At 41.4% G+C, this 24,998-nt stretch overlaps 1 protein-coding gene across 5 annotated transcripts in view; it reads right to left on the reverse strand.

The window, feature by feature from the left end:
- Positions 1-24,998, reverse strand: part of LOC120247599 (phospholipid-transporting ATPase IB) — a 583,538-nt gene that overhangs the window by 410,518 nt on the left and 148,022 nt on the right. For 4 of the 5 annotated variants that reach the window (XM_039255593.1, XM_039255610.1, XM_039255617.1 and 1 more), the window contains 7 exons: positions 24,481-24,592; positions 18,368-18,533; positions 13,050-13,177; positions 11,890-11,967; positions 9,217-9,305; positions 4,594-4,638; positions 2,624-2,699 (listed from right to left, as the gene is read on the reverse strand). In XM_039255593.1, coding sequence (XP_039111524.1) covers positions 2,624-2,699; positions 4,594-4,638; positions 9,217-9,305; positions 11,890-11,967; positions 13,050-13,177; positions 18,368-18,533; positions 24,481-24,592 — 694 coding nt within the window. The remainder of the gene's footprint in view (positions 1-2,623; positions 2,700-4,593; positions 4,639-9,216; positions 9,306-11,889; positions 11,968-13,049; positions 13,178-18,367; positions 18,534-24,480; positions 24,593-24,998) is intronic. The other variant, XM_039255602.1, reaches the window with a different exon arrangement.

A 24,998-nucleotide genomic window follows, 5' to 3' on the forward strand; every position in this document is an offset into this window, starting at 1 on the left:
CCTAAGAGGCTCTGTACATTAGATGTTTTAAAAATCCATTAAGTACATTAAAGCTAATCCCACATTTTCTGAAAGAAAAATATTGGAGCCTACGATCCTCTTTATTTACAGTCAAGCTAGATGTTAAATGTCAATGGGGTAATTAACATAGTAGCCAAGATGAAGAATACCTCAGAAGGCTTCAAGCAGACCTTTAAGAAGAAGTGAATACAGGCTTTTACTAAAGTAACAGAAAATAAATTCTCCAATCCTTGGCCACATCACACATTCAATGAACTGGGAGTGTCCAGATTATTAAAATTTCCTTTAAAGTCTCCATGTTTACATTGATGCTTATGATAACCTCAAATGTCAGGGATTCCCTTATGAAAACAGGGGTGCCTCTGCCCCACTACTCTTGATGGCCTTTCTGCTGGAATAAAAGGAAATCTGGCTCAGGACGGTAGATGGGGAGGAAACAATGGATGAAAAAAGCAGCACCAACTTCTCCAAGAGTAGGGTTCCTTCCTGAAATGCATGCCATTGACCACGGGGGCAGGAAATGCTCCTACTGGAGGATTCTGACCCATACTCAGAAGTGTTACCTTCAGGTCTCCACTCGAAGGTCCAAAGAGGACAGAGCACGCGACTGATGGTCAAAAACCACACACATGCATGGGTTCAGCTTTGAAGAGAACATCTGTACGTATGTATAAATTATCTAAGCTCGTGGTTTCAAGATTTCCACAGCAGAGATCCCAGCAGCAAACGTAGAGAGTCTCCCAATGATCTCTTCTCCAAATGAGGGTCTGTGGCCCTGTCCACTGACTTTCTATACCAGCCCACATTTTAGGGGAATGCAAATTACCATTCAGTGTGGGTGCCCACAATGCCCACACTTCAACAATTCTGTTAGCCCCTAACACCCAAAGAGAGCAGACTCCTCTATCTACACAAAAGGCAATCGCTTTCTCAAGGAGTGGTATCGGCCCTATCCCTATGCTGCAAAGGTAAACAATGGCTCCTAATGATTTCACATGTTTTCTCAATTAAGAGAACTCCCCTGAGTGTGTGTCGTCTCTTCCCCTAGTACCTAGCAAGGTGAAGGATAAATGAGTAGATAAATGAGTCTCTTACTGAAATTCGGATCCACTCGCATGCTGTTCCCAAGCTTACCCTGGGATTCTGAGGGACCCCGAGCACCAGGCTCACCCCACTTCCTCTGCTGCTTTCCCACCTACTGCTCTGGGCCAGGAAAACAAACTTTGTGAAAGGAGACAAAGAGCAGTTTCCTAAGCCTCTAGGTCACCTCTCCACCTTCTCTCTTTCCCATTGACCACCCCGACTTGAACAGACACGTTTAGTCACTTAAATACCCTCTCAACACTACTTGGGAATGCCGGAGTCCTCTTTCAGAAGGCAAGTCCTCACATCATCCGCGACTAAAGCCGCCATCCTCCCCAGAAGCTCCTGAGATGCTGCTCCTCTGCTGGGAGGACCCCTAGCCTAGGAGCTGGACCTCTAATATCAAAATTTAAAAAAACAAAAAACAAACAAAAAAAACAGTAATGCCTGTGCAGCCCGTGACTACGACACGGGGCACAGACTTCAGCAGCGTCCGCTGTGCGGTCTGGGACCACTCCATCAGCACCACCAGGGACTGAGGCAGACGGTCCGCCTCCCAGCCGCTGGACACGGGCGCCTTCCACGCTCACATCTGAGAATCGTGCCTGGGAAGGCTTTAGTACTACCAAGTGGGCACGTGCAGTGGAGAGCAGGAAATTTCCTCACCGAGAATTCAGAGAGAGAGTTTTGATTAGATCAGTCTCTTAGCATAATTTTGGAACGATAAAGTTTTCATTTTGCTCGAGTTTACCTAACTTTAAAACTTTTTCAGAAAGAAAGATCTTGGGTCTAATTTACACTGATTCAACTGGCTGCAAAGTGCTTTGGTCATTAAAGACTTTTCTCAGTTGGGATTTTTCAAAGTAGCCTTTAAAGCGAATTTAGGTAATCCTACAATTAATCCCGGCTTGTTAGCATAGTAGAGATAGTGCGAGGTCACTGTTAAGAACCAAACAGGCTTCGGTTCTGAGTCTCAGATCTACATTTGTTTGCTGGTAACTCTTGGCCAGGTCAGTATTTCCATGCAGCTTCCTATCACTTCTCTGAGAGGACTCCAGCGCTGATGAAAATATCAGATATCTGGCACGCAGATACTTGGCACGCAGTAGCATGCTATAAAAGCAACATGCTCTCCCGCCCTACTTTTCTTCCCTAGATTATCATGGTCCAAGCATAAAGCAATTGTTCACCAAAATGCAGGACCTCTTGGATTCACAACCGTGAAGAAGGAATACTGCAGAAATCGTAAAAAGCAGGAGAAAGCTGAAATGTTGGAGAATTCCATAGTGAGGAATTCTTGACGTGAGACTTTAGAGCTCCATCACCTATTTAATTCGGCTTTTCATTACCATGCAGAGTGTTAACCACAGATCACTTCCCTGAATACAAACACCAGAGAAGTAAAACTGCATCTCTTCCCCAAGGTCCAAAATTGTACATTTCAAGGCAGCACACATACAGGTAAGTAACAGTGCACCGTAAGCTATGTACCGTCCCGGAAGCAAAACAATGGCCTTACGTGATGATCTTCAATGTTCTTCAAGAGCCTAGGATCATCAAAGTCACATGAGTCACTAGGGGGAGGAGGTATCCGGCTGCGAGAGAGAACAGAAAATACTTACTCAGTTCAAACATTCCTTTAAAATCTACCCAAACCTAGTAAGAATCTGTCTTCAAGAAGAACCACACCTAAAAAGCCTATAGGTTTATAGTAAACTTTCAAAGATCTGGAATAACATATATTATTTCAGACCTCGAGGTAGAAAATCTTGAGCCTTACTGTAAAAGCATATTTTTTAATATGTTTATTATAAACAACAACATAGTTACAAGGAGAAGAAACAGAGGCAGGGGTCAACACTGTCATTTTAGCTGTTCTCTGTTTAACGTCTACCAGGGAACACTTTTGAGTATCTGCTCAAAGCAGGTAAAGTAAGAAGACTTATTGTATTGTAACTACGCTATCATTTTCAGAACTCATACGTAGAAGAGAGGAGGAGGCAAATATTGTGAGAAAGGAAACGATAAAACCCGATACGATGGTGGTGTGCTGCTCCCACACTGAAGAAAATGTGAAGAGTTAAATACATTCCTGTATCCCCACCTCCTCCTGAAACCCCTTCTTCAAAATAAAGATGATGGAAGAAGTGACCACAGCCAAGGTGAGGTCAGCATGAACTCTGGACGTCAGAGCTTAATAGAGCAGAAACCAACAGCCTGCAGGATGAGGCGCCTAGAACACAAGCTGATGCCCTGAGCAGAATCTTGGGAAAGCTGAGGAAAGGGCAGCGTGAGGAACCTGTCCCATAAAGGGACAGTGGGAAGCAGGAGGGGTTCCAGTCCATCTGAGGAAGAGTGTGCCTCCAGGAACCCTCCCCCTCCTCCCATGCAGCCAGGTAACTGAACCTGTTGGAACCCAGAAAGCCATGGAAGATTTATAGTTTAGAGAAGTTAAACCAGAGTAGCTTTAGACCCAGCAACACTGGGCACACAAGCAGGGAGGGAAGGGAATTCTCCCAAGACAGGAGTCTTAAGTGCATCCTTCATGGTCACCAACCATCTGCCTCCACTCAGCAACTTTAATAGCTACAGCCAGATTTATAGCCTGGAGAGTTCTCATGGGAAGACGACTGATCAGTTCGCATGGGAAGACAGATACTGACACCCAGGGATCCTCTAATAAAATAGCAGGTCCTGGCTGATCATCCCACAGGGAAGCCAGTCACCCATCAATGACACGGTCTTCCCTACACACATGGCCCTATCAATCAGCTTTGTTAGTATATAAATCTTAAAACATGAGCACACACCATCACTAGTCCTAAGGGAAATGCCAATCCAAACCACAATGAGATACCACTTCACACCCATTGAGATGGCTGTTATATGTATTTTTAAAAAAACAGAAATTAACAAGTGCTATGAGGATATGTGGAAAATGTGTGTTATTGGCAGAAATATAAATGGTAGAGCTGCTGTGGAAAACAGTTTGGTGGTTCCTCAAAAATTCAACATAGAATTACCACATGACCCACCAATCCCACCTTCAGGTATATACCCAGAAGAATTAAAAACAGAGAGGAGATACTTAAAATACCAATATTCATAGCAGCATTATACACACTAGAAAAGGTAGAAAAAAATGCCATCAGCAGACGAATGGATATACAAAATGTGGTATATACATACAACAAAATATCATTCAGCCTTTATGTCAATAAAATTCTAATACTACAATATGTATGATACAACTTTGAAGACATTATGCTAGGAAGCAGGAAATGGAAAGTATTAAACTAAGGACTGGCTATTTTTTGTTAAATTCTTGTTACTTTTAAAATCATATTCATGTTTAATTTTAATTTGGTTCTCTCTTGGAAAAAGAAATATGAAACTTTTATTAACAAAACACTTAGGTGAATAAGCCAATACAGAATTGTTCCAAAACCCTTCCCACTAAAACATCAAGAAGACCTGGAATCTACTTACCAAAAATCATCTGAGGATGCTTCTCTGGTCAATTCTGGAAAGTGGCTGACAGAAAGGGAAACAGAGTGTTCACAAAACTGTGATCAAAAGAGGCACTCACACAAAACATTCTCCAGGATAGAGCACATACTAGGCATGAAACAAGTCTTCATAAATTTAAGAAAGATGAAGTCCTATCAAGCATCACTTTCAACTGTAATGGTAAGGCTAGAAATCAATTGCCAGAATGAAACTGAAGATTCAAAAAAATATGTGGAGCTTAAACAATATGCTACTGAATAACCAAGGTCAAGGAAGAATTTTGGTCAATGAAGAAACAAAAAGAGAAAATATGTTGAGATAAAAGAAAATGGAAATACAACATAGTAAAATTTGCGATATAGCAGAAGCAATTCTAAGAAGGAAGTTCACAGCAATAAATGCGTACATCAAAAATCAGGAAAGATTTGGGGCGCCTGGGTGGCTTAGTCGGTTAAGCGTTCGACTTTCGCTTAAGTCATGATCTCGGTTCGTGGGTTCGGGAGCCCCGCGTCGGGTTCTGTGCTGCCAGCTCAGAGCCTGGAGCCTGTTTCAGTCTGTGACTCCCTCTCTCTCTGACCCTCCCCTGCTCACGCTGTCTCTCTCTCTCTCTCTCTCTCCTAGAAATAAACATTTAAAAAAAAAATCAGGAAAGATCTCAAATGACCCAAAATTCTTTAAAGGTTCTTTTTTTTTAATGTTTTATTTATTTTTGAGAGAGAGAGAGAGACAACGTGAGCAGGGGCTGGTCAGAGAGAGAGGGAGTCACAGAATCCGAAGCAGGCTCCAGGCTCTGAGCTAGCTGTCAGCACAGAGCCCGACACGGAGCTCGAACCCATGAACTGAGATCATGACTTGAGCCGAAGTCGAATGCTCAACCGACTGAGCCACCCAGGTGCCCCTCAAATGACCCAATTCTATAGCTCAAAAACCTAGAAAAAGAACAAATGAAACACAACTTCCTTGGTATACTAATTTTCTTAGTATAAGGAAGAAAGTAGCAAAGATTAGGGTGAAAATAAGTAAGGGGAAAAAATATCAATGAAACTAGGAGCTGGGTCTTGAGAAGACAAACAAAACTGACAAACCTTTAGCTCGACCCAGCAGGGAAAAAACAGGACTCAAAATCAGAAATGAAAGAACTGATACAATAGCAACATGATGGCTCATAGGGGACTATCATCAATAATTACATGCCAAGAAATTGGACAACATATAAGAAATAGATAAATGGATAAATACCTAGAAACAACACACCAAGACTAAATTATGATGAAATAGAAAATCTAAAATTGATCACTAGTAAGGAGATGAAGTCAGTAATCAATAACCTCCTATCAAAAGTCACATCCAGACAGCTTCACTGATGAATTCTCCCAAACATTCGAAGAATACCAATACTTATCAAACTCTTCCTAAACACAGAAAAGCAAAGAACCTTCCAAACTGATTTTACAAAGTCAGCACTACCTGATACCAAAGCCAGTTAAGAGCACAAAAAAAGAAGAGGCCAATACCCCTGATGAACATAGATGCAAAAATCCTCAACAAAGTATTAGCAAACTGAATTCAATAATACATTTTTAAAAAATCATGCACCATGACCAACTGAGATTTATTCCAGGGATACAAGGGTGGTTCAACACCTATATCCCATCACTGTGACACAGCACATTAACAAAATGAAGGATAAATATAGGATTGTCTCACTAGAGGTAGAAAAAGTATTCGACAAAATTCAACATCCATTTATGACAGACATTCTCAACAAAATAAGTATAGAGGGAACATAACTCAACAACAAAAAGGTCACATGTGACAAGCCCACAGCTAACATCTTACTCAATAGTGAAAAGCTGAAAGCTTTTCCTCTAAGATCAGGAACAAAACAACGATGTCCACTCTTGCCACTTGTATTCAACACAGCATTGGATATCCTAGCCACAGCAATCAGGCAAAAATAAAAGGTATCCAATTCAGAAAGAAGTAAAATTGTCACTATTTTTATAGCAGATGACATGATACTATATATAGAAAAGCCTAAAAACCTCACCAACTATTAGAACAAATGAATTTAGTAAAGCTGCAGGATACAAAAATCAATACATAAAGGTCAGTTGTATTTCTACAGACTAATAATGAACAATCAGAAGAGACACTTAAAAATCTCAACCAAGAGATGAAAAACCTGGGACACTGAAAACTGTAAGGCATGAAAGAATATAAACACTCAAATAAATATTAAAATATTCCATGTCCATGGGTTAGAAGAATTTATACCGTCAACATGTCCATACAAACCAACGCAATGTAATGCTGCTCCTCTGGACCTCTAATATGTAATTCCCATTAAAATTCAACAGCATTTTTCACAGCAATAAACAATTCTGATTTGTATGGAACTAAAAAAAGACTCGAATTGCCAAAGCAAACTTGAAAAACAAGAACTAGGGACATCACAGTCTGATTTCAGACTAGATTACAAAAACTATCGTAATCAATACAGGATAGTACTGGCCTAAAAACAGGTGCATAGATGAATGGAACACAAAGAGCCTAGAAATAAACCCATGCAATATGGTCAGTTAATTTCTGACAAAGGAGCCAAGAATACATAACAGAGAAAGGAAAATCTCTTCAGTAACTGGATAAATCTCTTCAACAAATCTCTTCAATAAAGTGGACAGCTACACGCAAAATAATGAAATTGGACTACTATCTTATACCATACACAAAAATTAGAATAGACTACAGACTTGAGTGTTAGACCTGAAACTGTAAAACTCCTAGAAGTAAATACAGGTGTAAGCTCTTGGACATTGATCTTGGTGATGACTTTTTTGGATCTGACACCAAAAACAAAGGCAACAAAAAGCAAAAATAAACAAAAGGGACTATGTCAAACTACAAAGCTTCTGCACAGCAAAGGGAACAATTCAACGAAATGAAAAAGGCAATCTACTTCATGGAAGAAAATATTTGTACATCATATACCTGGCAAGGAGTTAATATCTAAATATATAAAGAACTCCTGCAACTCAACAGAAAAAAAAAAATCTGATTAAAAATGGGCAGAGGGAGGGATATCTATCTGGGTGGCTCAGCAGGTTAAGCATCTGACTTCAGCTCAGGTCATGATCTCAAGCCCCATATCAGGCTATCTACTGTCAATGGAGAGCCCACTTTGGATCCTCTATCTCCCTCTCTCTCTTCCCCTCCTCCACTCATGCGTGCTTGCTTGCTCCCTCACTCTCTCAAAAATAAACGTTTTTAAAAGTGGGCAGAAGCTCTGAATAGACATTGTTATAAAGAAGACAAATAGATGGCCAACAGGTACATGAAGATGTGTTAAACATCACTAATCATCAGGTAAATGAAAATCAAAACCACAATGAGCTATCATCTCTCTTACCTGTTAGAATGGTTAGGAGAAATAAGTGTTGGCAAAAATGTGAAGGAAAGGAAACTCTTGTGTGCTTCTGAGGAGAATGTAAATTGGTGAAACTGCTATGGAAAACCATATGGAGGTTCCTTAAAAAACTAAAAATAAAACTACCATATGACCCAGCAATTCCAATTCTGGGTATTCAGCTGAAGAAGATGAAAACACAAACTCAAAATGGTATCTACACCCCATATTCACTGCAGCATTATTTACAATAGTCAAAATACAGTCCAGTCATCCTCACTGTCTCTAAATGGATGAAAAGATAAAGAAAATATGGTAAGTATACATGATGGAATATTATTCAGCCATAAAAAAGGAAATCTTGCTATTGGTGACAACACGGATGGACCCTGAGGGTACTGCTAAGGGAAGCCTGCCAGCCAGAGACAAATCCCATACCATCTTACTTCTATGTGAAACCTGAATAAATAAATAAATAAGCTCATAGATACAGAGAACAAGTTAGCAGCTGCCAGAAACTGGGGGTGGGGAGTGGTCAAAAGATGGGTGAAAGGTGCAAAAGATAAACATCCACTTATAAAATAAATAAGTCATAGGAACTTAACACACAACATCGTGACTGTAGTTTAGGATAACTACCATACTGCATATTTGAAAGTTGCTAAAAAAAAAAAAAATAGACTTTAAAAGCTGCAGCACAAGAAAAAATAAATTTTTTAATGATATGTGCTGACAGACGGTAACTAATTCATGGTGGTGACCATTTTGCAACATACACCAACACTGAATCATTATGCCATACATCTGAAACTAATAATGTTATATGTCAGTTATATATCAAAAAAGAGACATGCATTCAGATCAAAATAGTAGTAAGACATTTATAATTATTACATTATAAATATAAACCTATAGAAGTTTAATTTATAGAATTAAAGTTTTAAAATTCAATTTATAGCATTAAATCCAGGGACTTATCACCGGTAAGTATTTGCAGAAATAAACTGTGTGTTAACTGTGGTTCAAAGTTGGGACCCATTAAATTTTAAACACATTCAGTAGTTATCACGTATCTAAATCCCTTAAAAATATCCTTTCCAAATATCAAAAAGGTATTCGACCAAGCAATTGAAAATAAACTTATTTTGTTGGAAGAAATACAAATCAAATGTTTAGTAAGTGATACACAAACTTACCCGTAGGTTACCCCAGCAATGCTGCACTTCTTGAAGTTCATGATATTGCAGGTAAGAGTTCCAGTTTTATCAGAAAACAGGTATTTCACCTAAAGCAAAGAATGGGAGAAATGTACAAGACTGTACTAAGATGTAGAGACCAATAAATAGTCTTTCCTTCTCTACTTTTCAAAATCTCTATTAATTTTAAAATGTAAATTTCCTTAAAGCAAATACATTTTATAATTATATATATTAGAATACCTTTTATACTTATACATTAAATATATAAGTGTATTTAGTGCACAGACCACTTAAAAACCTTTTCCACGAACCAAGCCTAGAGTCCAGTTGTGTGGAAATGTGCAAAGGAGGCCTCAGCAACAGCCCTGGGGCCATGTCCATCTCTAGGCAGAAGCACTCAGTCCCGCCACAAGGACACCTATCCCTCTCCGGGAGAGTCCCCCGACCTCACACAGCACCCTGGTCTAAAGGCAACAAGTTCAGACTCAGGCAACCCTCAAAATATGTTTTCTCACTCCACTCCTAATCAGATTAAGCAAGCATATCCTGAAACAATACAGAACATAAAGCTCCTCCATCATAGTCAAGGTTACAAGGACATGAAGGCAGCACAGACCTGCTACAGGTTATGTAAACTTTCTGAGACACAAAGTCTTACAGATTTAATACACGAAGATCTCAATATACAAAGGTGAAAAGAGAAGTTTCTAGAGGTCACAACTGACTGTAAAAGCAATGAGCTCCAAATGCACATGTGCTGTGCAAGTTACGTTCTCTCCAGCAGATCATCTGGTGGGGAAGGGGAAACAGTTCAAGATCACAGAGAGATGGTTGCCCATCTCAGGCTCTGGATACAAACTAGTCCTGTGGACTCTGAAAAAGTCACCTCTTCCGTCTTAGCCCCGATTTCCACATCTATGGAGCACAGAGTATGGCCAGAAGATACAGAACATCTGGGAAATGACGTCATAGACTGGTGAAGGGAGAATAACAGAATCGTCTCCTGTAAGAATTCCAGTTTCTCAGTGGTTTTCCAAAGAGGGGCCATGACTGCTACGGGAGGTACTTCCGGGATCACAAAGGGAAGCCGTGCTTTATACTGGTTTTTTCTGTACCTTTTCTTAGTGATACAATAGAGGCAAATACACTATGAAGTATTTTTAGAGCAATCAAAGGATCTTTAAGTAAAGGAAAATAATTAATGTTCCTAAAGAAGTCAAATATTACCAAGAAATTAAAATTAGTAAAGTATGGGTAATTAACGTTTCAACTATAAATAAGGTTTTTTTAAGTTTACTTATTTATTTTGAAAGAGAGAGACAGTGTGAGTAGGGGAGGGGCAGAGAGGGAGCGAGAGATAGTGGGGGCAGAGCAGAGAGAGAGGCGGGGGAATCTATGCGAGACTCAACTCACAAACCTGAGCCAAAACCAGTCGGTTGAGCATCCCACTCTTGAGCCACGCAGGTGCCCCTATAAACAACTTTTTATATGAAGCCCAGAGGTATAAAAAATTCAGTAGAATCAGCCTTCCAATAAGCAGAGTTTCCTTCTGCCCCCCTTCTTTAAAAATTTAAATATTATATCATGATGTTAAAACTGAAAATTTTCTTGTAAGGAATTATCACAATTTGCTCTCATTCTGCCTATTTTAACTTATCCTGAAGTTCCAAGTCAAAACTACTTGCCCAAGCAAACTTTTCCCATATTCCCAATTGTCAGGAAGAATCATCCTGGGTACAACTTGAACACCTTTAATCCTTCAATCACTGGGATCCAGTTTAAGGAGTCCTGAAAACAATGGTGTACTGAGCACTGTGCCAAACTATGACCAGGCCAACGTAAGACTTCATACGAGGCACATCCACACCCTCGAGTAGACTTGAAAGGCTCAGGACAGAAAGAGACACGACATCGCCATCATGTCTCTCACTGTACTGTGTTTATATGTGGAGAAACTGTCACAGAGACACAGAAGAGAGATTAACCCTACCTGACAAACTGAAAAAGGGTTCAAAGAGGAGGAAAGTTGAATCTGACATACATAGCACCCACCTTACAGGGCTGCGGGGAGGTTAAAATAAGAAGTATTGCGTGAAATTATCATCTTTAACTGCAATGCACTCAGAAGAGGCCATTCCTTGTAGTAATTTCAAGGTATGATGAAGATAAAACGCAAAACACAACTCGTTAAAGGCCACAGGGGTTTCAAGGGTGGGAGCAGAAAAGAAAGTCATTCCCTGGAAGGTTCCAGAAATAAAATCTGAAACCTGTGAGAAATTTAACAGATTTATGTCCTTCAAATTAGTTCCCTCATGTTTTGTAAGGTTACCCAACATCTGCATATCTGAACCATGTTCTTCCCGATCATTTCCTCCTGACAATTTTAATATCCCAAATAATGTTGCAATTTTTTGTGTTAATTTTTTTGTGGGTACCTTCTAGATAATAAAATACATGGATGCCTCAAAAAAATAGGTCAAAACCAACTAACATTTCTATTTAAGACTGTACTTTCAAATGCTATATATATACACACACATACACACACAGCTCTCCAGACATCAAAACCACATTCACAGAGAACTAGTTTTCCAAAACACCTCACAGCTCCAGTGCCGGCCTCCCCAGATGCTGTTGTCACGGCCACCCGAGTCCCAGAGAAGCTCTCACCTGCCCCAGCTCTTCATTAAGGTTTGACGTCCTGGCCATTGCAGGAGTGTCATTTCCGAGATAATACATGTCTGTGTCCTGTGAGAGAGAAGAGGGTGGAGAGGACGTTTTAGAAAATAAATACCATTAATCCTTCACTTAGATTAACACAGAAGAGGGGCGCCTGGCGGGGGGGGGGGGGGGTCAGTCGGTTAAGCGTCTGACTTTAACTCAGGTCATGATCTCACGGTTTGTGGGTTCGAGCCCCGCGCTGGGCTCTGTGCTGACAGCTAGTTCAGAGTCTGGAGCCTGCTTCTGATTCTGTGTCTCCCTCTCTCTCTGCCCCTTCCCTGCTTATGATCTGTCTCTGTCTCTCAAAAATAAATAAATGTTAAATTTTTTTAAAAAAGATTAACACAGAAAAGAGGCTACAACAGATAATATGAATGCTCATTTTTAATTTGGGGGTGGGAAGTACCATGGCCATTACTATAGAGAACACTGTGATATAAGAAAATATGCAATTTACACACAGAAGATTTGGGTTGCAAGATGATCACTGCATGACCTAGTCTGACCCATACTTCTGAGCCAATACCTCATTCACGGGATTGTTGGGAAGAGCCAATAAAAATGCACATGGAGGCGCCCGGTCTGCAAGTACTGGCTGCTCATGTTCATGCTTAATGGCCATGGCAGTTCCTTAAAAATTCCACCCCTACTCTTGCCAGAGAATCCGAGTTGATGGTTACCATGAATTTGATCTATAATGCACAGTACAACAGACACGCCTACGAGCCCCTTCCTTCAGCACTAAATAAGCTGTAAAAGCAGGAACGCATTTGCAGCCATTTCACCCCCACTCGGCACAAGACACGCGCCTGGTACTCACCCAGCTTCCATTATTTCACTTAATCCTCACAAGAACCCACTGATTAGGCTTGGTGCCATTTCACAGACTGGGAGGCTGAGGTGTCAAGTCACCAGTCACTGCCATCACTGGCTCAGGGGTCCCGTGCCAGTTCCCCGGCCAGTTTAAGTCCCAGACCCAGTCACAAATTAACCACGTTCTTCCTTTTCTGGGAGCTCAAGTGAAGGACTGAGGCTCCGAGAGACCGCGAGAAAACAGTGGTCGACACTGCTCCAGTAGCTCAACTTGAAAGCTCTGCTCAGATACTCACCCAGTTTATAAAAAGGGCTTGAGTGTATTTCACGACCTCAAGAGTCACCAACAGACTGATGGGAATAAGATTGTTGTACAAGATGATGAATGTCAACAGGTTATATCCGAAATTATCCGAGGTCGTGTCTGTGGAAGAAAATCAGAGTGTCTGTATAGCTTTAGTTCATCTCCACTCAGTTTCCCTTTAATAGTAAGTAATTTTTCTCCAAGAGGTTCATGGTTTATGTGTAAATTTAGAGATTCGAGTTAAAACGGTGTTTAAGCACCTACTACGTGGCATGAACGGTGTATACAAAGAGTATTAATATAATCCCTTCTACTAAAGAGCTGACGCCTAACAGGAGGTTGGGGGGGTGGTAAGCAGGAGCCAACACGCCCCTCACCGTCCATGCAGCAGGGCACAACCACTGAAGGCGGAATTCACAGGGCGTCACTGACAGCGGGACAGGAAGTCTTCAGTGGGAAGGCACAGTCGCTGAAGGCCATCCCCAACAGAGGCTTTAGTCAAATTTTGGCAGGAAAAGAAGACCACTAACTAAAAAGGATATTAAAAAAAAAAAAAAAAGAAGAAGAAGAAGACCGGCATTTCAATGGCTTTAAGGAAGATCTACAACCTCACTGATAAGGTCAGAGTCTATCTGGGATACCCCCAAAGGGTTTGTAACATACAAAAAGGGTCAAGGGGGCGGACAGAGAGGCCGGAAGGCTGGAGCCGATTTACTGAAGAGAAGAAAACCCTAACAGAGGAGGACCCCTCAGGATGGAACAAGACCGGGAGAGGACAGAATCCGAAGCACAAGTGGGGTCAGTGTGGACAGGAAAATGGACTAGCGGAGGGCAAAGAGGTACAAGGTCTGTATCATCTTTTCCTGGTGACTGTGATCCTCTGGTTGAAGGAAGAAGTGACACGATCTTAACTCGGCTAGAGGTGAGGGAGGGTCGCAGCAGGCTTAAGGTTTGGATTTTAAAATGCCTCTTGAGGGGAACTGGGATTTCTAGAAAGCAAAAGGCTAGGATTGGAGATTAATAATTCGTAAGAACTTCAAACCCCAGTTGAGTTTTTCCTCCAGGAAATTAGTCAATTGGTGGTGGTTTGACTCAGCTTTAGAGGCCTCCAGGGCAGTTGTGACGGCAAAGTAAAGGGCTGGTCAAGGGTACCCGGGAGGAGGCTCACGCTGGCCGCTGGCCGGTGGTTTTTACCTTCACGCCATCCCCTCAGTTTCTTCTCACCTACCAAGGCTTCCTTTTTTCCTGCCAATTGCTCCTTCTCTAACATGTCACTCTGTTCTCTTGCTCTTTTGAATTAAGTAGTCGCTAAACAGCATCTCTCAAGTACCAACAGTTAACACATGTCCCTGAGGTTTAATTTGCTTAGGGATATCCGTAGGGATATCTGCCAGTTAGAATCATGTATGATGAAATTTAAAATTTCAGCTTTCAATACCGGCCAAAAATCGCTTTGTATCATCACATATAGGGTCAATAAGTAGAGTACATTCAGGGAAGACCCTATGCATACAAGTTCATTCAGCCCAACAAAAACAAGTGGATGGGAGCGAGGACAGGATCTGAGAGAAGCTGAAGTCAAAGCTTCAAGTCTGACCATGCAAATGTGAAGTCTGATGGCTTGTGCCAGAGCCACTCCGACTTTCCATAGGGAAACGAAGTAGAGAGCCTCATGGGTGGGACAAAAAGACCATCCTTCCACCATAAATCATGCAACTAGTACTGGAGTTTGACATCAGGCTATTTATTTACTTTTGCGTTTATTTGTTTTACGGGGGAGGGGCAGAGACAGAGGGAAACGCAGAATCCAAAGCAGGGTCCAGGCTCCAATCTGTCAGCCCAGAGTCCAATGTGAAGCTCGATCTCACAAACCACGAGATCATGACCTGAGTCAAAGCTGGACGCTTAACCAACTAAGCCACCCAGACGCTCTGACATTAGGCGACCTACATGCCAGTTTCCACAAATCCTGTATACCAAGATGGTGGCCAATGCGGTTTATTTACCCAGATCATGACATTTTGAAACTATGTACAGAAAGTATCAGTCTGCGTATTTGAGGCTAGACATACAATAAAAAGTCCAAATCCAAATTTTAAGAACCAAAACCAAGGGCTTTGATCCAACCTACAGCTCAAGTCCTGGTCATATTTGTAAAAGTGGCAATAGTTCTCCTGAGCAGTTAAAAGGGTTTAATTTTTCTGTGTGAGATAATCAGAGAAAGAAAAAACTGTTTTCACAGTTTAACCAAAATATATTTAAGGACAGGAACAACAAAAACTTCAAGAAAAGATTCTAAAGTGTTAAAATTCAAATTTAGCTCTCAAAATATTTTGTCATTAAATCGTCTTCTGGAATTGCTGTGTAAGACTGGCAAATGTCTCAAAACCGGAAGCAACAGAACTGGACAAAATTGTCAAAAACAAGTATTTAAAGTGCTTGGAAATTAATCACAGTGCATACAAAAAAAAAAAAATTCCAAAGCCTGTGTTTAAAAAGATCTACTTAATCTAAGTGGGAACCTAAAGCATTTAAGTCAGAGGCTATTTCCTGCTCCTTTCCCCTTAAGCCATGATGCTTAAGTTCTGTTCAGACTGGGTAGGTGGGACTCACGGCTCTGATGCCCCCCAACCCCAGCTCCATGTTGCAGCAACTCTGTCCCAGGGTGAGGCAGGCTGCTGCCCCAGAGGAAGGCATGTTTTCAGGACAGGAATAGCCTGAGGAAGAGGTCACTGTTTGGAACACAGCATGAAGAACGGCCATGCCGAGGGCACTGCCAAAAATACTATTAGCCACGGGGGTCTCTAATCAGGGAAGCCTTGTATCTCCCGGTACCAGGAGCAGCAAGCCAAACAGAAGACTAGTCAGAAATGAAACAGGGAGAGCTGTGGAAATAAATGACCAAACCAACCTTGGAAAGATCATACTCAGCCCTGGTGGGTCCAGACAATCACGTCGATGCGCAAAGCCGCACTTGCTTAGGAGAGACTTGGGAACTACTTTTCCCTGACAGAATATGGTCAGACTTTAAAGTCCCCAAACACTGAAGGTATTCCATAGCCACACACAGATCAAACAGCAAAGGGGTTTTATTAGCATGACCCTACTATCTCAAGGTGTTAAAGCACAACCTCTGACCAATCACATGCTGACCTTAAGAATCCAGGCTTCAAAGTAAATACAGAAAGAGTGATTGCTATTGAGGACAGAGTTTTTTTTCTGCTGTGATGAAAACATCCTAACGTAAAGGTGGCACAAATATGAATATACTAAAAATCTCTATATAGCTTAAACCATGTTTTTAAAGTATTAAAAAAGTAAAAACATGGGGGGCAGTGGGGGCCTGGGTAGCTCAGTCAGTGAAGCAGCCGACTTAGGCTCAGGTCATGATCTCGTGGTTCGTGAGTTCAAGCCCTGCGTCAGGCTCTGTGCTGACAGCTCGGAGCCTGGAGGCTGCTTCAGATTCTGTGTCTCCCTCTGCCCCTCTCCCACTCACACTCTGTGTGTGTGTGTCTCTCTCTCTCAAAAATACACATTAAAGAAGTGAAAACATGGAACTAAACCTGAGCAGTAAGTAACCACAGAGACTATATACTGCAGGAGAAAACACTTTACAGAATTCTTCCAGGAAAATCACTGAACAGGAAAATAAAAAACAGCAACAAGCCCCAGGAGGGAGAGAAAGCCATCCTGAATTGCCGCAACACATTACCTAAAGTGCCCAGTTTTCAACAACAAAAAATAGGAAACAAAGAAAGAAAAAAAGCAATGCCTCTGAGGGGGACCCAAATGATGAACCAAAGACTTCAAAGAAGCTATTATAAAGAACCAAAAAACTGTTTAAAGAATTAAAAGAAAGTATGATGACAGTGACTGATCAGAAAACATCGATAAAGAGATAAAAGAACCAAATGCTAATTCTGAAACTGAAAAGTCTGATCGTTGAAATGAAAAAAAAAAAAAAAACCCACCATGAAGCTGAGCAGGAGATGAGAGGCAGCAGAAGACAATAACAGACAAACCTGAGTATAGATCAATAGACATTCCCCAATTTGAAGAACAGAAAGAAAACAGAGTAAGAAACATTAACAGAGCCTAAGGCCACATCGTGTGGACCAACATGTACATAATGGAATTACCAGAAAGATAAGGAAATGAATATGTAGCAGAAACAATGCTTGAATTAACAGTAGCTAAAAACTCCCCAAACTTGATGAAAAAGATTAAAGGACACATCCAAAAAGCTTACAGACACCAAATAAAATAAACTCAAAATTATCGAAAACCCAGGACAATTTTGAAAGCAGCAACAGGAAAGTGACTCCCATGCAAGGAGAAACTTAGTAAGATTAACAGCTGACTTCTCATCAGTACAAGGGAGGCCAGAAGGCAGTGGGATGCCATATGCAAAGTACTGAAAGGAAAAGAACATCAAGCCAAGAACTCTACAAGAATCCTGGATCAGCAAAACTACGCTTCAAAAACAAAGGATAAACTAATACATTCCAAGAGAAAAACAGATAATTTGGTGCTGTCCAATCTGCCTTACAAGAAACACCAATAAAAATTCCCCGAGATGAAAGGAAGTGACACCAGACAGGAATTAAATCCATGTAAACAAAGGATATCAGTAAAAGTAATTACACAGGTACTTCTTTTTATTCTTTCTCTTGGATTTAAAAAAACATGACAAAATGACTATAAAATTGCATTGCTGGACTTCTACAGAAATGTAACATGACATCGCAAAGGAACGTGAGGATGAAGCTACATGAAGCAAAGAAAAAACACGAGCTGGTAACTCAAATCTACAGGGAGAAATAAAGGATACGAGAAATTGTAAATAAGTAGGTTAATGAAAAACAACTCTATTTTTTTCTTTTCACTTAATAGACATTAGATTACATAAAGCAACAACTATAACTATGTATTACTGGGTTGATAACACAGACATAATTTATATGATAATAGCACAAAGCAGGGGAAGAAATGAATCTATACTGGTGTAAAACTTCTGTATTTTACTGGAATTAAGTGAGTATTAATCGGACACAGATGTTGATAAACTAAGACATGTATTGTAATCTCTAAGAGCAACCACTAATAACTAAAAAAAAAAAAAATAGTCAAAACCATTTGAATGTAAAACAATCCCCAGATGTGTTCATCTTCATTTCATCACAAGCTTCCTAGTCTTTCAGGAAGGCTGGCCTTACAGCCACAAGAATGAAGGATGGCATGGCCACCCACGTAAACCGGCTTGAAAGGAGTTTCCAAAACTGGTTCACTACTACTTTAACGAGCACTTACCCATCTTCTTGATGTACCAGTCCCTTCCTCCTTGCGACCCACTCCAGTACAGGGCCCCCACTGAGCTCACCAAGGCCATGACGAGGAGGATGCCAAACAACACCAGGATCTGCACATTGGTCACCTTCTCAACATTCGATCTTTTGAGAGGTGCTTTTGTGGAATTCTGTACAAGAGCATTGAAGATCAGTGAGTCACAGAACAGGCTGGGGTTAAGGAGTGGGGAGAAAAGGAGGTAAATTAACCAAATTCAACAAAAAGTAAAAGACTGCATTTTTTCCCAATAACCAGTGAAATTAAAAAGCGCACTGCACCCCTGAATCGACAAGTAGTTTGAAATGAAGAACACATTTCAACTCTTCATGAGTCAATCTGTACTTAAGATTACACTTTAGTATAAAATTGGCTACTTTTGCAATCTTAGAAAACAAGTTCTAAATCATTTACATTCAGTTTAAATCAGGATGTTACTAATTCAAGAGAAGCTTAAAGATTCTGCGCTGTAAGGGTCTAGAGTGAATCTTCAAAGTAATATAGCTCTATAATTAAAATACAAAGAACTATTTTTGAAGGATCTACTTCCCCCTCAAAATTGAGGGGGGAAAAAAGACACACACAAAAACACAGACATCAAAAATAGGTGTTGACATGAATAGCTGTCACAATGAATGGACAAAGGGCTCCTTTGGAAAATTGAACAAGAAACAAACAGGTACATCAGGAAAACTCTAGTGGCCGTCAGAAATCTGAGTGGAGTTTTGAATTAGAAACAAAATGGAGACAGGAAAGGAAAACAAAAATGGACAACAGACTAACCATCAATCAACATCTATGGTCTGCTCTCTGACCACCACTGGAGACACCATCCAGCTCAAACAGAAGCCAGTGTTGGCAAGTGAGTTTAGAAAGATTCATTAAAGCCAGATTCAAGGACCCCTGCCTATCAGGGGGAAAATTTGGGACATCCTCTTAGCACTGAAGAGTCAGGAGAACTGCGTACACTAGACAGTCATGCACCTGACGTCATCTTACTAAAAATTCTGATTGTAATTGCAGTGGGCTTTAAATAATGAATGGTTCACTAATGATGTCCATGCCCTAATACCTTGACCCTGTAAATATGTTGTTTGATGTGATAAAAGGGGCTCTGGATATAATTAAATTAAGGATAGATTTGGGGAGATCATCTTGGATTCGCCAAGTTGGTCACTTTAATCACATGGGCCCTAAAAACACAACATGAAGAGATCCTTTCCTGGCTACAGTCAGAGGGAGACACAAGAATGGCCCAAGACATACAGTACTGCCACCTTTAACCTTGAAAAAAGGGGTCATGAACTAACGAATTCAAACAGCCTCTAGAAGGCTGGAAAGAGCAAGGAAAAGAGTCTCCTCTAGAACCTCCTGGAGTGTTCTAGAAAGGAATGCCGTCCATCAGGCGTCGTGACATGGGTGAGACCCATATCAGACTTCTGACCTGCAGAACTGTGACATGACGACCTCGCATTGTTCTAAGCTGAGTTCGCACAATTTGTTATGGCACTGGTAGGAAACAGTGAGAATAACCCAGGAGATGGTAAACTTCCATCCCTGGAGGGGAGCAGCGCCTGGGTTAAATCAGACGCCAGGAACTGGACAGGGGGAGGTCTCCCTCCAGGAGTCACGAGCCTGGTTTCTCAAGTGGAAACACAGAAACACGGATTTGCAAAAATCAGGTGAATGAAAGCTTGAAAGGCACTCACTGGCCATAAAAATGGTGCCTTCTTCAAAACTCAAGTCCTGACTCTTCACTCTTTTTCACTCATCTGATCATTAAAAGAGCGAAGATGAATAGGTCTCCAGAAATAAGAATATGAAATAAAGTCACAACATAAAAATAAAACCAAGATGAAAACAGAGCAATCCATCCCTACATTCTCTCGATAATATTGTACCACTGCATTGCTGAAACTGTCACCAAACCCACAAATGGGGTCATGACCTCATTTCCCATAGGGGTGGGGAGGTGGGGAATGGTTTTACTGGCAATTTTGAAGTGTTTAAGTATTTAAACAGCCCAGCACCATTTTCCTTTATATTCTCTTTTCTCCCTTTCACTCCAGTTCTCTGAATGATTTGTCCTTTACAGCCTTTTTTTTTTTTTTATGTTTATTTTATGGGGCACCTGGGTGGCTCAGTCTGTTAAGCTTCTGACTTCAGCTCAGGTCATGATCTCACGGTTCATGGGTTCAAGCCCCACACTGGGCTCTTGGTGACAGCTCCAGGCCCGGAGCCTGCTTCGGATTCTGTGTCTCTCTTTCTCTGCCCCTCCCCTGCTCACATGCATGCACACGTGCACGCACTCTCAAAAATAAATAAATGTTATAAAAAAGAATTTTAAATCTTTATTATATTTTTGAGAGAGAGAATGAGTGGGGAGGGACACAGAGATCGGGAGAGATAGAATCCAAAGCAGACCCCATGCTTAGCATGGAGCATGATACACAGCTGGATCCCACAACTGTGAGACGGTGCCCTGAGCTGAAATCAAGTCGGAGGCTTAGCCAACTGAGCCACCTAGGAACCCCTGTCCTTTACAGACTTTTTAAAAACAATCCTTTAGGATCTAAATGGAAATCTATTAGTGAAGGTGGACCCATCAACAATCAAATCCCCGTCTCCAGGTTGATGGGGACAACGTATCTCTTCTGGTCTTCTGGAAAGAGCCAAGAGACCAGTTCCAAGACTGCCTAGCCCCATCTTCCAAAACTCATGATCCTGTCCTTTTTTTTTTTAATATTTTTTAGAGAGAGAGCGCACACAAGTGGGGTAGGGGCAGAGAGGGAGACACAGAATCCGAAGGAGGCTCCAGGCTCCAAGCAGTCAGCACAGACCAACTCATGAGCAGGGAGATCGTAACCTGAGCCGAAGTCAGATGCTTAAGCAACTGAGCCACCCAGGCACCCCAAGACCTTATCATTTTTAACAAACATTCACAGGAGGCACAGGGAGAAAAAATTATAACAACCATCATTTCTATGACTCCATTAATTTACTGGTTTCTGATCTTTTCCAATTGTTGAGTCCTGGCCAGTTAACAGGGTTAGGAAAGTTAGCCTTTGTCCAGTATTAGAGCCCAAATGTACTTTGTGGAGAGCCCAGCTCTGCCTACTCAGTCCCATTGCCTGAACATTCCAACTTGCAGTGATGAGCTTGTAAATTCTGACTAGCATTCTAAATTCTTCTATGAAATTCTTGGAAACACCGCTACTTTTGAGTAATGGGGTTCTTTAATAGAAACAAACCAAAATGTCAGTTTGAAAAAGCTTCTGATCTGACCTAAATTTTACACATTTTCTTCTCTCCTAAGAAAGTAGTCAACAGAGCAACTAGTGAGAACATGCACTCAGGAGCCAGACTGCCTGAGTTTGAATCCCAACTCTCCCTCTTATAATTTTGGTAACTTAGACACTCCGTCTCAGTCTCATCCAGAAAATGGGCACGATAATAGTATCTTCCTCATAGGGCCATTACAAGGAATAACTGAGTTACTACACGCAAAATGCTTAGAACAATGCATGAAAGCACTAATATTTGCTGTAATTAATGTGATACTTCTTTACCATTAAATCAACCAACAGAAACTATAATATTGACAATATTTCCACATGTAACTACACTGAACTTGAAGCAAGGAAACTTTGATTTCCAGCTACAGGTGTTCTATTATATTCTACCTAAAAGCTCATTATTTTTAGTTGCTGTTTCTGTCCTCAAGGCACAGTGAGATTCTGGGGCTTTCCATCATTGCATAGTCGAACAGTCAACATGGAACAAGCCTTGCATGGGTTTATCACATGTAGGTGCAATGGGAACTGCCCATCTCACGAGATGCAATCGTCATGAGGCAACTTTGTGCACACCTTGCTCACTAACAAGATGATGGGATCATTTTTAGGCATAACTGAATTATCTCTAACACCTTAGCTACTAAGCTATACTACCAAGGTCACCCTGAAAAAACCACCAGTATACCAGGAATCCTGGAGAGTGCGGACATTTCTAACATGCAGAGTCTAAAAACCCCACCCAAATTTGAGCTCTTTGTCACCTCTGTCATGTCATCATCAAAACATAAGTGATCTGGTTAGTGGAGCTCCACGTGTTAGGCATTGTTGCTGATGCTGCACTCAGAAGCCAGAGAGCTCTCGCTAAGTAGCAGCGCACTGGATGATTCATCAAGATAAAGTCTCCAGATAGAGGCTGCTCAGAACCAACAAACTTTAAATGTTCTCGTCAGCCCTGAACTGGTGAGGACCTAGCAGGAGGGACACATGAGACACATCTCAGATACACCAAATAATCGTGAGCCACCCGAGAAGGGCCTCGGTTCGCCAACTCTTCATTCCTGGAGCTGCCGCGGACCCCCACCCTCTCACACCCACTCCCTCTGGAGCCCTTCCACCGTTCCGACACACCAAACCCTCACGGGACCAAACCTTCTGTGTCCTCCTCCCCCTTTGGGAGCCTTCCTCACCCGGGTGAGGGCGCTCCTTCCCTGAAGCTCCTCGGAGGGTGCTCCACTGAAGACTCACATGGCCTTGGCTGGTAGGACTTCTGAGGCTTTACGCCTCCAGTGCCAAGTGACAACACTCACCCGTGATGTCCATGCCACTTGGCTACACGCCTTCTGCCTCTCCCCTCGGCAAGCCCACCAACCTCTCAGCCATGCCCCTCACACTCCAAAGAAGTGAGCAGTTGGCTTAAGGTATCCATCTTGGTCCCAGGGCCGCCATCATCCTGTCGTCACAATCACAGTGCCAACCACCAGATGCGTGGCCTCTCAGCCCTCTATCTCCCAGCCTCCCACAGCTCTACCGCTAGCCTCCTCCTCCCCTGGCTCACTCTCGGGTCTCTCCACCCAAGAAACCCCAAGACACTGATCAGCCTGCCGCGCAGCAACTGCAGCAGCCTTCAAACTGCACAAGACTCTGAGGCTTCTTCATGCTCACCCTGTCCCTGACCCCCACCCTCCATTGTATTTCTCAGCTGCAGCGGACATGGGCTCTATCACTCCGTCTGTCTGTTCTAATCAGCAGCTAAGTCTCTCATCTTCCATCATCCGACTTAAAACAGTGGGCCAACACTGTTAAGAGCCCCCCACCTCACCCCCACTCTCTAATTCTCCGTCTCAAGTGTACTTTCAGTATCCAGTCAACTCCCCACCCCCACCCCCCACCCCATCCCAGGTCGCCTGGCCCTTCTGTAGACACCTACAGCACTTTATCGCTCTTTATCGCTATGGTACTTCCCCACTACTCCTTAGGCCACGTGGTTCCCAGAGGGTGAGCAGGGCCTTTCACTACTGTATCCATACAGCCTAATTTAAAACTTGGTGCACAGTGGTCACTAAATATTTTTGAAGAAATACAGTCAAATATATGCTTTGGAAGTGAAACACAAGAGCAGCCAAGGCAAAAAGCCTTTTCTCATGAACAGTAACCATTAGCAAAATAAGATGCCAACGATACCAAAGAAATATAAGAAATGACACATCAGGACACTGATTTATACAGAATTTCACAACCTGTCTGGCACAACACATCAGGATGTAAATGTAGGCTGCTTCAAATTCACAAATGATAATTTAACAAGCATTATCAAGGAGAAAGAGCAGAAGCATTTTAACTTCATATTTTTGGTGTATGAAGAACAAACATTAATTCAAAGTAACTGACTTTAAATTGCCAAGGATTTGATTAAAAGGACTATTTACTAGAAATCCTCATTCGTGGGATGAGGAAGAGAAGTAGAGAAATAAAGAAGTTAGAATGAATCCCCACTCAAGTGCAGAACATAAAATGAGTTAGAACTGATTGTCCCCCTCCATCTGGAAAACAAAGACCACTGATATTTCAAGCAAGAGATAATAAACATGCGATACAATCACAGAAATCCAGGAAAAACTACCCAAGGAACCAGAAATAAAGGTACACCCTTTCCAAATTTAGGTCACAGACAAACTTGAGCTTCCTCAATGCAAAACGTGCATCTGTACTCTCTACTCTCTAAAAATGGAAAGAAAAAAATAAATTCTAAAATCAGCATTGTTTTTCAGCAGAGAAATGTTTTACCTGCATGAGTTTGGTGTCGTGTCCAGTATAAACAACTATGCCAAAGACCCACTGAGTGTTTCTAAGCTGTGTACCTCTTAATAAGATCTGGTCGGGCCCAAGGGGAACAGGGCTAAAAATAAGAAACAACATTTATATTTAATGATAGTTTGACAAAGGAGCATGAGCTTTTCCCTTAAACATAAACCCACAATTAGTCTATTAGTTTGATTATTTTAGTCAAATTTGTACTTCACTGAGACACAGGGGCAATAAAGGTTACCATTGCCTTAATCTACAAAAAGTTTCATCCTATCCATTCATCACTACAAGAAAAACATATATTGTTTTTCTTATAAAATGTTAGAGGGAATTGTGTTCTCTTATAACCCAGTTATGAAACTCTACACCCAATAAGGAAATTGCTAAAATAACCAGAAGCTTATTCATTTGGAAAACCCAGTTTATTTCATAGACTATTAGCAGAAAAAAAAAGAAGAAAAAAGCAATAGAGCTATAATATCAAATTTGTCAAGGGT

Source organism: Hyaena hyaena, unplaced genomic scaffold (assembly GCF_003009895.1).
Source record: "Hyaena hyaena isolate Hyena2069 unplaced genomic scaffold, ASM300989v1 scaffold_11, whole genome shotgun sequence".
In the NCBI taxonomy this organism is placed as follows: domain Eukaryota; kingdom Metazoa; phylum Chordata; class Mammalia; order Carnivora; family Hyaenidae; genus Hyaena; species Hyaena hyaena.